The sequence below is a fragment of the Lithobates pipiens genome, unplaced genomic scaffold (assembly GCF_037356315.1).
Source record: "Lithobates pipiens isolate NorthernLeopardFrog02 unplaced genomic scaffold, aLitPip1_a1.2 Scaffold_28, whole genome shotgun sequence".
NCBI classification, from domain to species: domain Eukaryota; kingdom Metazoa; phylum Chordata; class Amphibia; order Anura; family Ranidae; genus Lithobates; species Lithobates pipiens.
The window spans coordinates 147,222,260-147,235,661 of NW_027507789.1; the positions used below are offsets into that span (position 1 = coordinate 147,222,260).

Sequence of the window (13,402 nt, forward strand, 5' to 3'; positions counted from 1 at the left end):
AAAAGTCATTAATACTGCATAAAAAAAAAGAACACATTACTCCTACCTGTCTTTGCTTACATTAAACACAAAGAAAGGGTAACCAAGGACAGCCAAAAGATCTGATGGAGAACGCTAATTAACCCCTCAAGTTTTTGCTTTACTTGTGACAAACCATTTATATACCTGTTGCATTTTTTTTTTATATATATATATATTAATCTCAAATATCTAAATGTTAATGCATAATTGGAATGAGCATGTGAAAGGTTAGAAATCATAAGGAAAACGAGGAAAGAAAAATGTCTTTTCATATAACACGCTATCAAGTTGTGCAGTGGGTAAGAAAATCAAAGCAAGGTTCTCATTGGCTTTTGCAGGCAACACAGATTATATTTCCAGCAGCTTTTGTATCTGCTATTTCCTACAGATCATATCAGCTATTCACCCTTGTAATGGAAACTTAGGCAAAACAGCTAAATACACAGCTAAAGCACATACCTGCCAAAAAATATTAGTAACATGAATCCAAGTATACAAAGACACCGAAAACTTGTGTCTTGCCTACCACAAACACCTGGACAAATAGAGTGTATTGTGCTAAATAATAAGAGACACAAGAGCATAGCAATATGTTTGACTTGCTGCCCGTGAGCGGAGCCTGCAATGTCCAACAGAATTAGATGCTGCAAGTCTCATTGGCATCAATGCAACCCTTGAGCGGGCAGGAGATTATAAGCATGTGCACAGGGTGCGCCAGGTGTGCCTGAGCACACCCTAATCACCCTGTGTGGTGCAGATTCCCCCTGTTTAAATCCCTGATATTTCATCAAAGCCCCGTAACAGGGCTACTTAAAAATTTGTATAAAATAATTTAAAAAGTAATAAAAGATAAAATAATAAAAATTAAAACTACTGACACCATCGACTGCCCTACTGATACCGTCAATATACACAATATTACCAAAAGTATTGGTACGCCTGCCTTTAGACACGCATGAACTTTAATGGCATCCCAGTCTTAGTCCGTAGGTTTCAATATTGAGTTGGCCTACCCGTTGCAGCTATAACAGCTTCAACTCTACTGGGAAGGCTGTCCACAAGGTTTTATTTCTATCAGGTTAGGTGCAGGACAGTCAAGTTCCTCCACCCCAAACTCGCTCATCCATGTCTTGATGGACCTTGCTTTGTTCACTGGTGTACAATTATACACTGTGTGAGAGAATGGTTTTGAAGGGGTTAATATGCAGGTTAAAGGCACCAGTAAGTTAAGCCACCCATATATGCATCGAAAGTCCCTGCTGAACTGGCTGAGATTCGATCCAACTATGGGCAGGCTGGTTGTACTGAAGTCTATACATTGATCGGTGACTATAGCTGCTAACAGTGATCATTGTGCTTTGTTGCCAGGGAAGGCTTTCTGCCGGCAGAACACAGCAGTGCTCTGGGAAGGATTCCCCCATCAACACTGACTGCTGATTGTTGGGGATCGAGTGATTTTTCCCTCCTGCAATACATAGTTGTAGGAAAGAAAACTGCATCATACATGGCTTGCTTAACATCCAGAGACAGCAATTAGATCACCCCCACCAAATCATTCTCTGCAGCTATTACCTTTTGTACCACCACCTCCTCCCTTTAGAATGTAAGCTCTACGAGCAGAGCCCTCCTGTACATTTTGTATTGAGCTGTCCTGTAATTGTGTTGTTCCCCCCCCCCCCCCCCCCATACATTGTAAACGAATGCGTAAACTGTTGCCGTTATATAAATCGTGTATAATAATAATAATAATCAGATGTGTAGGAGAAAAAGTAGTGAAAGGATTAATGAGTAATTGATTCATTAGTTCCTGTTTCCTCCCCTTCCTTTCTTGTAAGACACATTACTTACATCATGGGATTGCTATGATTGGTCACTCTTTAACCAACCAACACTGACTCCTAGTACAGAGCCACTTACATTGGCTCTGTACACCATGTCTGTGAATGGAGCTGCCCGAGGATGGCCCTCTTCACCAATACTAACGGGCGCACATGCCACCAAAGGGCTATTCCTAGAGTCCAGTGACTCCCATCTATAAATGGCACTCCAGGAACACAGGTCCACCAATCCACTGATTCTTTTACAATATGGCAGTAGTTTTGTGGCTAAAATGAATCTGTACCTACTGCCCCAATCTGCTCTCTGAACCCTAACAACCCCCTGTGTAAACGTCTTCTCGAGAAAGTCACAACTAGCTAAGAGCTATGCTTTCTTTTTGCCACCATCACATGACAGCCCTTGAGCCTGCTGATTGGTCATTAAGGCCCCTGTCTTTGTTTTGTGGGAGACAAAGGGAGTGTTATGCGTTCTGCCATAGACCGTGCCAGATATTTCTTGTGCTTCTGGTGGCGGTCCAGAACATTGGAATAAAGGGAATGTAAGAAAACATGCTGACCATACCTGCTATAAGGTGTTCCCCTTACTTTGCCTGGTCCACAGAAACCACTGACGCAAAGAAATCCCCTTTTGTATTTCATAACCTTCTTTTCTCAAGCTCTGACACCAATTATCCCTAAATTGGATTAGATAGACTGGGTACATGTGATTTTATTAGATTTCTTCTTTTAAATGATTTAACCAATATAAACTATTTCTGGAAGAAAAAAAAATCTGAAATTGGGAAATATACCTTCATTCCAACTGACACAAACAATGAGGGATATTCACAAAGATTACTGTATAAAGGCCCCAACCAGCACTGCAGCCAATGAGCCACTCGGCTAGGAGCTGGAAATGTCATCTTTATATAGAGACACTGACACCACAGCAAAAGTGTCATTGTTGGGTGATCATCCTAGGTGACACAACAGAGACGAGCATTTAAAGTGTCACTAAACCCACAACCGTAAAATCAGCCTGTATATGCAGTAAAGCATGTTTGTTATACTCACTGTGGAACCGAAGGGGTTAATGTTCCGCACTGGGTAAAAAAGCTGTTTGCTCCTGTCTTCTCTGATCCTCCCCTTCTTCCACAGTCCCCAATCCATCTCCCGATAATACAGAGGTTACTGATGGGTACTCTGCACATGCTCAGTTTGGTTTATTGCTAGAGAGTTTTTTTTTTTTTTTCTTGGGAGAGTGCGTGTGACCAGCACAGGGCCAATCAGCACTGTCCAGACAGAAGGACGGGGGTCCTGGAGCCTCATAGAACAGTCAGAGGAGAATGAAAACTCCAGACACTGATAGAAGTCATAAGACTGCTAAATACTGCTGATGAGAAAAGGTATTTAGTAGTTTATATTTACTAAAATAATTGCATTTTCATGTACCGTGGGAGACCAGATCTAGTGAATGCAGGGTCATTAAGGGAATAGAACAGAAAATAATGGAATAGAAAAAAAATAATAGAATAGAAAAGAATAGAATCTAATAGAGTAAAACATAACAGAATGCGAAATAAAGGAAAAGAAAAAAAATACAGTGCCTTGAAAAAGTATTCAACCCCTTGAAATTTTCCACATTTTTTCATGTTACATCCAAAAACGTAAATGTATTTTATTGGGATTTTATGTGATAGACCGACACAAAATGGCACATAATTGTGAAGTAGAAGGAAAATGATAAATGTTTTTTACAAATAAATATGTGAAAAGTATGTTGTGTTTTTGTATACAGCCCCGTTTACTCTGACACCCCTAACTAAAATCTAGTGGAACCAATTGCCTTCAGAAGTCGCCTCATTAGTAAATAGAATCCACCTGTGTGTAATTTAATCTCAGTATAAATACAGCTGTTCTGTGCAGCCCTCTGAGGTTTGTTAGAGAACCTTAATGAACAAACAGCATCATGGAGGCCAAGGAATACACCAGGCAGGTCAGCGATAAAGTTGTGAAGTTTAAAGCAGGGTTATAAAAAGATATCCCAAGCTTTGAACATCTCATGGAGTGCTGTGCAATCCATCATTGGAAAATGGAAAGAGTATGGCAACTGCAAACCTACCAAGACATGGCCATCCACCTAAACTGACAGGCTGAGGAAGGAGAGCAATAATCAGAGAAGCAGCCAAGAGGTCCATGGTAACTCTGAAGGAGCTTCAGAGATCCACATCTCAGAAGGAAGAATCTGTCCACAGGACAACTATTAGTCACACACTCCACAAATCTGACCTTTATGGAAGAGTGGAAAGAAGAAAGCCATTGTTGAAATTAAGCCATAAGAAGTCCCTTTTGCAGTTTGCGAGAAGCTATGTGGGGGACACAGCAAACGTATGGAAGAAGGTGCTCTGGTTAGATGAGACCAAAATGTTTCTTTTTTTGGCCTAAAAGCAAAACGCTATATGTGGCGGAAAACTGACACTGCACATCACCCTGAACACACCATCCCCACTGTGAAACATGGTGGTGACAGCATCATGTTGTGAGGATGCTTTTCTTCAGCAGGGACAGGGAAGCTGGTCAGAGTTGATGGGAATGAGACTTAGAAGAAAACCTATTAGAGCCTGCAAAAGACTTGGGACTGGGGTAGAGGTTCACCTTCCAGCAGGACAATGACCCTAAACATACAGACAAAGCATATTCATATGTTAGAATGTCCAAGTCCAGACCTAAATCCAATTGAGAATCTGTGGCAAGATTTGAAAATTGCTGTTCCCGGACGCTCTCCATCCAATCTGACAGAGCTTGAGATATTTTGCAAAGAAGAATGGGCAAACTTATCCCTCTCCTCCCTACTCCCCTCCCCCCTTTCTGTGTTTTATTTTTGTCTCCCAATAAGTGAATTTGTCATTAAAGGAGGATGTGGGACTGGGGCTAGCTTGGTTATCCGACTTCTATATCTCACCCCTCTCATGATCTGCTAATCGACCTGACTACTAATACTTTTCAGGCCTCATTGAGGGGTCATATGTATTAGAGGGCAGTTTTACCTTTATGATGCACATTTGCTTTGTCTTTTTCTTGCTCTAGATATGGATTATGATGTATTTGTAAGCTTTTTTTGCTACCTTTTTATTTGTAATGCTTGTAAAAAATTTCAATAAAATGTTTATGACAAAAAAAGAAAAAATGTCACTCTGTAGATGCGCAAAGCTGGTAGAGACACCCCCAAATAGACTTGCAGCTGTAATTGTAGTGAAAGGGGGTTCTACAAAATATTGACTCCGGGGGCTGAATACAAATGTACCCCACACTTTTCACATATTTATTTGTAAAACATGTTGAAAACCATTTATCATTTTCTTTCCACTTCACAATTATGTGCCACTTTGTGTTGGTCTATCACATAAAATCCCAATAAATCCATTTACGTTTTTGGTTGTAACATGACAAAATGTGGAAAATGTCAAGGGGTATGAATACTTTTTCAAGGCATTGTATGCTTGGATATGAGCACTTTATACCTAGACACCAGCTTTATTTCAGTATAAATGGGTCCATATATTAATTTCAAGTTGTTTGCTTTGTAGGTGGGGAGATGTCCGCCCCTCACATCCTAGGGGCTCTGCTGCTGCTTCTGACTATATCTTTTACCAACTGCAACAAAGGTAAGTGATTTACCTGTATTACATCTGATTGGTTTGATATTAACACAACAATACATGGCTGAAATTCATGTGAGCTGTTATAACGGCAGAGGAGTTGTAATTCTGTTCAGCCAGCCTTGTAATCCTGGCACCCTGCCAAAAGCGCAGTCAGGTCCTGCCATCTCCATGATATTTTTGTAGATTACATTGCAATTGAGCAGAGTCCTCTGAAGGATCTGTTCAGTCCTGTGATCTGACAATGAACAGGCAGAAGCACACTGATGCCCGCTGTTACATCAAAGCGCTGTACCATACATAGGGTTGAGATATGCCCAGCGTTCTGCCCATCTCTCTCTAAACTTCGCAGGGGTTCTAATCCTGCCTGTCTCTGTTCAGGACAAAAAATAAAAATGTTCCTATTCATGCACTAAAATAAGAAAAAAAGAGAAGTTGTTGTTTTCTCTATTTTTTTTTTTTTTTAAATCGGCCCGTAACATCTTCAGTCCTAACAAACAAGTATGGTATTGCACTGAAAATAATCCTAAATACATGAATTTAGACTTTTTATGTTTTTCCAAATTATTTTTGACAAATTAAAAAAGCTCAATACATTTTTAAAGTGCTATGAATATGCCATTTTATGTAGAAGTCATGCTGTCTCTGGAAACACATCTATGCTATACTCTGTAACGTTGACGTAGGCAGGGTGAATGGGCATGAATGTCAATCATTTATGTCACTCAGGAATGATGGTTCTGTTTGTATAATAAACTTCACACACACTATAGAAATATATAGAAGCCCGACCTCACCTCCAGGATTAGCAGAGCCGCTTTACAATATGTTATGTTGTGTTTTGAATAGTTTGCTTTATAACCCCTGTAGAAGATTTTATATACAGTGTGGGAAAAAAATTATTTGATCCCCTGCAGATTTTGTAAGTTTGCCCACTTACAAAAAAATTAAGGGTCTAAAATTTTTATCATAGGTGTATTTTAAATGATAGAGACAGAATATCAACCTAAAATCCAGAAAAAAAAAACACAATACGAATTATAAATTGAGTTGCAGTTCAGTAGGTAAGTGTTCCTTCACACAGATGTGCCCGTGAACGGAGCCCGCTCTGCGCAACGGGGGACCACTCCATTGATCCCCGCTGAGCAGGCAGATGACAGGTCCGTCTCTGCACGGGTCTATGCAGGGACGGACCTGTCAGAGTGCCGCTCTTCCCTATGGGGGATCGGATGAAGACAGACCGTAGAGTCCATCGTCACCCGATCCGATCCGCAGATGGATGGAAAAGTAGGTCACACTTTTTCGGATCGGAGCGGGTCAGATGTCAGGTCTATGGACGGTCAGGTCCGCCTAAAAAACTGACAGACAGACCTGAATGGACAGTCCATGTGAAAGAGGCCTAAAATAAGTATTTGATTCCCTACCAAGCAACAATAATTTTGGCTCCCACAGACTGGCTACAGTATGTGCTCATGTGGTACACAGATTAGTTCTGTCAATTTAAGAAGGTGTTCCTAACGACAACTCGTTATGTGTATAAAATACACCTGTCCACCGAATCTCTTTCTTCCATTCAAACCTCACCATCATGGGCAAGACCAAAGAGCTGTCAAAGGACAATATTGTAGACCTGCAAAAGGCTGGAATGGGCTACAAGACCATCAACAAGAAGCTTTTGAGAAGGAGACAACTGTTGGAGTGATTATTCGCAAATGGAAGGAATACAAAATTACCATAATTTGCCCTCGGTCTGGAGCTCCATGCAAGGTTTTCGACTCATGGGGTAAGGATGATCATGAGAAAAGTGAGGGATCAACACAGAACTACACAGGAGGAGCTTGTGAATGATCTCAAGGCAGTTGGGACCGCAGTCACCAAACAAACCATCTGTAACACAATACACCTCCATGGGTTGAAATCCTACAGCATCCTCAAGGCCCCCCTCCTCAAGAAGATACATTTACAGGCCTGTCTGTAGTTTGCCAATGAACATCTAAATAAAAAATCAGAGAAGGATTGGGTGAAAATGCTGTGGTCAGATGAGCTCAAAATGTAGCTCTTTGGCATTAACTCGACTCACCGTGTTTGGAGGAAGAAGAATGCTGACTATGACCCTAAGAACACCATCTCTACAGTCAGGTACGGAGGTGGAAACATTATGCTTTGGGGCTTTGCTCTGCTAAAGGTACAGGCCGACTCTGCTGTATTGAGGGGCCAATGGGCAGGGCCATGTATTGTAAAATCTTGGATGAGAACCTTCTTCCCTCAGCCAGAACATTGAAGATGGGTCGTGGGTGGGTCTTCCAGCATAACAATGACATAAAGCATACCGTCAAGGTAACAAAGAAGTGGCTTAAGAAGAAGCATATTAAGGTCATGGAGTGGCCTAACCAATATCCAGACCTTAATCCTATAGGAAATTTATGGAGGAAACTGAAACTTCAAGTTGCCAAGCAACAGCCAAGAAGCCTTAAGGATGTAGAGAAAATCTGTAAAGAACGGTGGACCAAAATCCCTCCTGCGATGTGTTAAAACCTGGTTACCAACTACAAGAAACATTTTACCTCTATGCTTGCCACCAAGTACTAAGTCATATTTTGCTTGGGGATCAAATACTTATTTTACTCACTAAACTGCAACTCCATTTATAACATTTGAATCGTGTTTTTTCTGGATTTTTGGTTGATATTCTGTCTCCATCATTTAAAATACACCTATGATAAAAATGATAGACTTTCATTTCTTTGAAAGTGGACAAACTTACAAAATCTGCAGTGGATCGAGTAATTATTTCCCCACTGTATAATACTGTATACGTATTTACACTATGGTTTCCAGGCACTATAAACTTTTTTGACATCCCATTGCAAAACCATGGGCATTAATATGTAGTTGACCTCTTTTGCTGCTATGATAACCTCCACTTTACCAAAAAGGCTTCCCACAAGATTTTGGATTGTGTCTATGCAAATATTTGCCCATTCAGCCTAGAGAGCATTCACAGTCAGTAATTCAGTTCATCCCAAAGGTGTTCAGTAGGGTTGAGGTCAGGTCTGTGTCAGCCACTTGAGTTCCTCCACACCATACTCATCAGACCTTGTCTTTATGGAGCTGGCTTTGTACATAAGGGCACAAACTGTTACCACAAGGTTGGAAGTACGCAATTCTCTACAATGTCTTTGTATGACTTAGTAACAGTATCCTTCTCTGAAAACACCAACTGAAAACAACTCAGAAATTTGAAGGGGTGTCCACATGCTGTTGGCCATATAGTTTCAAACATGCAGTTTGTGAATTATAGTGCACAACTGCGACCATTTCTTCAAGTGTATGTGAACCCTAACGTCTCTTATTTTCTCTCTTTTGGTCTACTAAATGTAGCAATTTAAAGTATGTTGTTATACACTATATTACCAAAAGTATTGAGACACCTGCCTTTACACGCACATGAACTTTAATGGCATCCCAGTCTCAATCCGTAGGGTTCAATATTGCGTTGGCACACCCTTTTCAACTATAGCAGCTCTCTGCACTTGAGAGGACACTTGGATAAGCTTACGTTACCGGAGCAGCATCTGATGAAGTGGGTGGCTGAAAGGCAGAACAGCAGTGCAGACGCCTTTGGTAAACTGATAGGAAGGTCCTTGTCCCAACTCTCTAGGGTTTCCAGATAGCAGCGCCAGACAGCCTCTCCCTTGTGCTAAATACCCTGTCCCTAGCCAATGGGGATCCTGTCCCTGCACTATCCACTTCGCAAATGCATGCAACCGCAGTAGGACAGTGCTATTTATTAGCACTGCCCTCATTAAAGATGGCCATTGAGGTCAGCCAGGGGAGCAGCGTCCAATCTGACCGCAATTCCCCGATGACACCTACGGTGGCTTCAGGGGTACGCAGCTCCTCTCATTCCCTTCTGTACAGGGACCTGCCGAACAGCACCACTTATAGTGGCTCTGTGTGGTGGGGGCCCAGGAACTTAACATTCTATTGGAGAGCTGTCCCATCTTTGTGGTGCTTTCAAGAAGAGAGAGAAAGGAAAGATGGCTGATAAAGACTGCTGCAGGATCAATGTCGCCAATGGTGCTCTGCACAGTATGCAAGTGTATGATTTGAAGAGTGGACATTCCTTTATTTCAATATGGAACCTATGGCTGGTGATGTCGGGAACAGTATATGTCCAAGATGGTGGAACCAAAGACAGGTATGTAGGGTCTCTATTCAAGAAGAGGTGGGTGGGAACTGGGACAGCTTGGCGCCAACTGCTGTCCAATCCAGGTCCCCTACAAGAGGAAAATCACCTACAACAATCACTCTTCATTCACCTATATGGCTTAGCTATGGATCACAGAGGGGGAGTGAGATGTAACAGAGCACAACCCAATGCTGTAGCAATGTTGCCAGCAAATCTAGCAATTAAATTGTTGCAATTTGCTGTTAATTGCTGGCATTGGCAGTTTGTTCCAGTGATTAATCTTGGCTTTAGAATGCTGGCAAAACTGAAGATGTCGTCCTTGGTAACACTGGGGAATGTGTTACCAACCAGATGTGTCTCCAATGCTCATTAAAACCTTCTGAGGTTGGCAAGTATGCACATAGCAATGCCATATGCCATTGCAATGCACAGTGCAATGCCCATAGCATGCACAACCATTACCAAGGACGGTGGTTTCTGCCCTGCAGGCATTCTCATCACTGTATAGTAAAATGAATTATCAGCAGTCTGCAAATGTCTGTCTGGCTTTACAGTTTGGTATTAAAGTATCCTGGGCGACTATTGAAGACCAGACAGACGTAAAACACCAGCATGACTCATTTCATTTCTGAGCACACAAGGGAAATATATATAATGGGCTTGATAACCCAACCATTGTTTTGTCAGACATAAACTAGGATACAGTTGAAGGTTTAAAGGGTAACTTCACGTTCGTAGAAAAAAATATAGCAAAAAAATAATATTGAACATACAATTGCTACACACACCGTATTGTAATTAAATGTTATTGAAAATGGTCTTTCCTTTCCAATCTGAAGCTGATGTCGTTTTCTGTAAAATTCAATGCAATATGGCCACCTAGAGGTGTTCTGTACACAGTTGGTGTATGAAATACCCCCAGAAACTCAATTTCTTGCTCAGAAACGCAATTTATTGCTCATGTGATCAGCGCACTGATTTTCTCAGAAGTCTGCACTAAGATATTAGTCAGATTTTAGGCATCCTCTAAAATGTGAATTTCAGTTTTGATAAGATACTCTACAAAGGTTAAATACTTCTAAAGAGACGCAGAGCCTGAAGCCTTCCTCATTAGAAGACTGAGCATGCAATAGGTGATTCTAATAAACCAGAACACCCCATTCAGATTAAGTCGGCATAGGACATGGTGAAACAAACTGCTGTTTTTTCAGAGCAACAAAATGTAGGAATCTGCAACATAGATCGTTCAAGTACCTGTAATGTACATTGATCACCCAGAGGGGATTGTTTTTTTATCGCAACAAAAGTAACCATGACACATTAAAGTGATACTAAAGTCTCATATTTTTTCCTTTAAAAATAACAAACATGTTATACTTACACGCTCTGTGTAATGGCTCTGCACAGAGCAGCCCGGATCCTCCTCTTCTCGGGTCCCTCTTTGGGACTCCTGGCCCCTCCCTCCTGTTCAGTGACCCCACAGCAAGCAGCTTGCTATGGGGCACCCGAGCTGAGCCGTTACTCAGTGTGTCTATTCAGACACAGAGTCGCAGCTAGGCCCTGATCCCTCTCTCTCCTATTGGCTCACTGACTTTAATTGACAGTAGTGAGAGTCAATGGCACCCCGCTGCTGTCTCATCCAATGAGGAGTGAGAATCTTGAACAACTGAGACTCTCGTGCAACATCGCTGGATCGAAAGGGGGCTTGGTTAATTATTAGAGGGGCTGAGGGGGGCTGCTACACACAGAAGGTTTTTTATCTTAATGCATAGAATGCATTAAGATTGAAAAACCTTCTACCTTTACAACCACTTTAAAAAATGTGATAGCTGAGGTCCCCATAGACAGCTCTTATTTTGTCAGATTCCTTTTGAATCGGATGGAATTTGAGCTGTGAACGTTCCTGCAAACCCTCAACTGAACTGGGTGGAAAAGTATTGGCTGAACAATGACTGCATCCTATGAAATGAAGTCACATGTTCAATAGGACCAACAGTGGTGGGTAGGCTAAAGACAATAGAGATTCCTCCATCTACACTGTTAACCTGGATGGGAATCAGACTATATATTTTTTTCTCTGTCTTGCGGACTGAACAGCTGAAAGTTGGGCTGTCTAGACCCGCCTTAAGAATTTGCATGTCGATTGTCTACCACTCCCACTTTTTAGGTTTTGGGCTTCCCTCTACACCCTGCATAAGGACAAGACAACAAGCCACAGATGGATAATTAGCCCCACCTTACCTGTCGCCCACCCAACAACTGTCCTAACCTTTACAGTCCTTCCCCTATTTCTTTCCTACCCTTACCTCTCTTCACTTCCCCTTCTGCCCATCCTTCCCCCTGCCAACCCTTTCCCTTCTCTACCACTATTTTCCTTAACCCATCAACCCCCTCCGTAAGTACCTGGACCTCCCCATACTTCTCTTCCCCACTCCTCCCTCTCCACCTCCCTGCCTAACACTCCAACCCAACTTTTCCCCTCTCCCTAATGCTTACCACATATACAATCTGATTGTACAATCTTCTTTAGCTTTACCAACAAGTACCTAATGCAAGGGCCTGCCCACTTGGATATAAATGAATTCTATACAGTACAGCAGCCTTTCTCAACCTTTTCAACGCAGAGGAACCCTTGAAATAGTTCTCCGGTAACCCCTGCTAAAATTGGAATGGTCCTTACACTTGTGGTTATTGGGAAGAATTACCTGCTTACAGATATCTAAAAAGATCAATGGTGTCAGTGGGTTGTACAAAGATTATACAGGCAGATGACGTGTAAGGTGACCCTAATATCTTTTCCCCACCACTTGTCATTGTGACAGACCTAAGCAATAGCATTCTGGATACCTTCTGGATGGAATAATACATTATTTTATTGATTCTGTGAGAATCCATGGTTCAAGCAGTGCTCAGGATATATAGATTGCATAAGACATACCTCCCAACTTTTTGAGATGGGAACCTATCGGCAAAAGTATGTAGGCATAGGACACCCCCTCCCCCCCCCCCGCCATGCCCCCTTAAAGGAGAATTTAACCAAAAAAAAATGTTAAACCCACAACTGCATTTTTTTTTTACTACTATTACTTTATATTGGCTTTTGAAATTTACAAAAGCAGCAATTTAGAATTTGGATGAAAGGTTTATCACTGTTTGAAAGATAAATGGTGCATTTTATATACAACTATATAGATCAGATCAAAATGAGGGACAAATGAGGAGGAAAGAAGAACAGAGGGACATTGTCCCAAATAAGGGGTAGTCCCTCCAAATCGGGGACAGTTGGGAGCTATGCATATGGGACGTAATACACTGGATGTGTTGCTATGCAGTGGTGATGCATTTTGTGTTTGCTGCATTATCTTCAGTTGTTTCTTAGAATTTGCATTTTGAATGCATGTCAGGGCATTGTGTAGATGCGTGCTTTGGTAACATCATCACTCCTAGTGGATTCTCACAAGGAATACATAAAAAAATGTGTCCAGAGGGCGGAAACTGGACAGTTATCTGACAGAAGTGCCTTACTGTTCACCAGGACAGGAAGTGACAGTAAATCTACTTTATGGGAACACAGGAAGTGTGAAACCCAACCTTCCTCCACTCTATTCCAAAACTTCAAAAACATTGTTATGACGGTAGTCAAACTGATGCTTTCTATCTCTTTTTTAACTATTTATATAAAATCTTTATTTAGAAATAATAATTTAACACAA

The 13,402-nt window shown here is 41.5% G+C and overlaps 1 protein-coding gene across 3 annotated transcripts in view; it reads left to right on the forward strand.

Moving 5' to 3' along the window:
* ITGB4 (integrin subunit beta 4) overlaps positions 1–13,402 on the forward strand; it is a 126,248-nt gene that overhangs the window by 23,098 nt on the left and 89,748 nt on the right. For all 3 annotated transcript variants that reach the window (XM_077459677.1, XM_077459678.1, XM_077459679.1), the window contains one exon: positions 5,426–5,503. In XM_077459677.1, coding sequence (XP_077315803.1) covers positions 5,434–5,503 — 70 coding nt within the window. In that variant the 5' untranslated portion in view covers positions 5,426–5,433. The remainder of the gene's footprint in view (positions 1–5,425; positions 5,504–13,402) is intronic.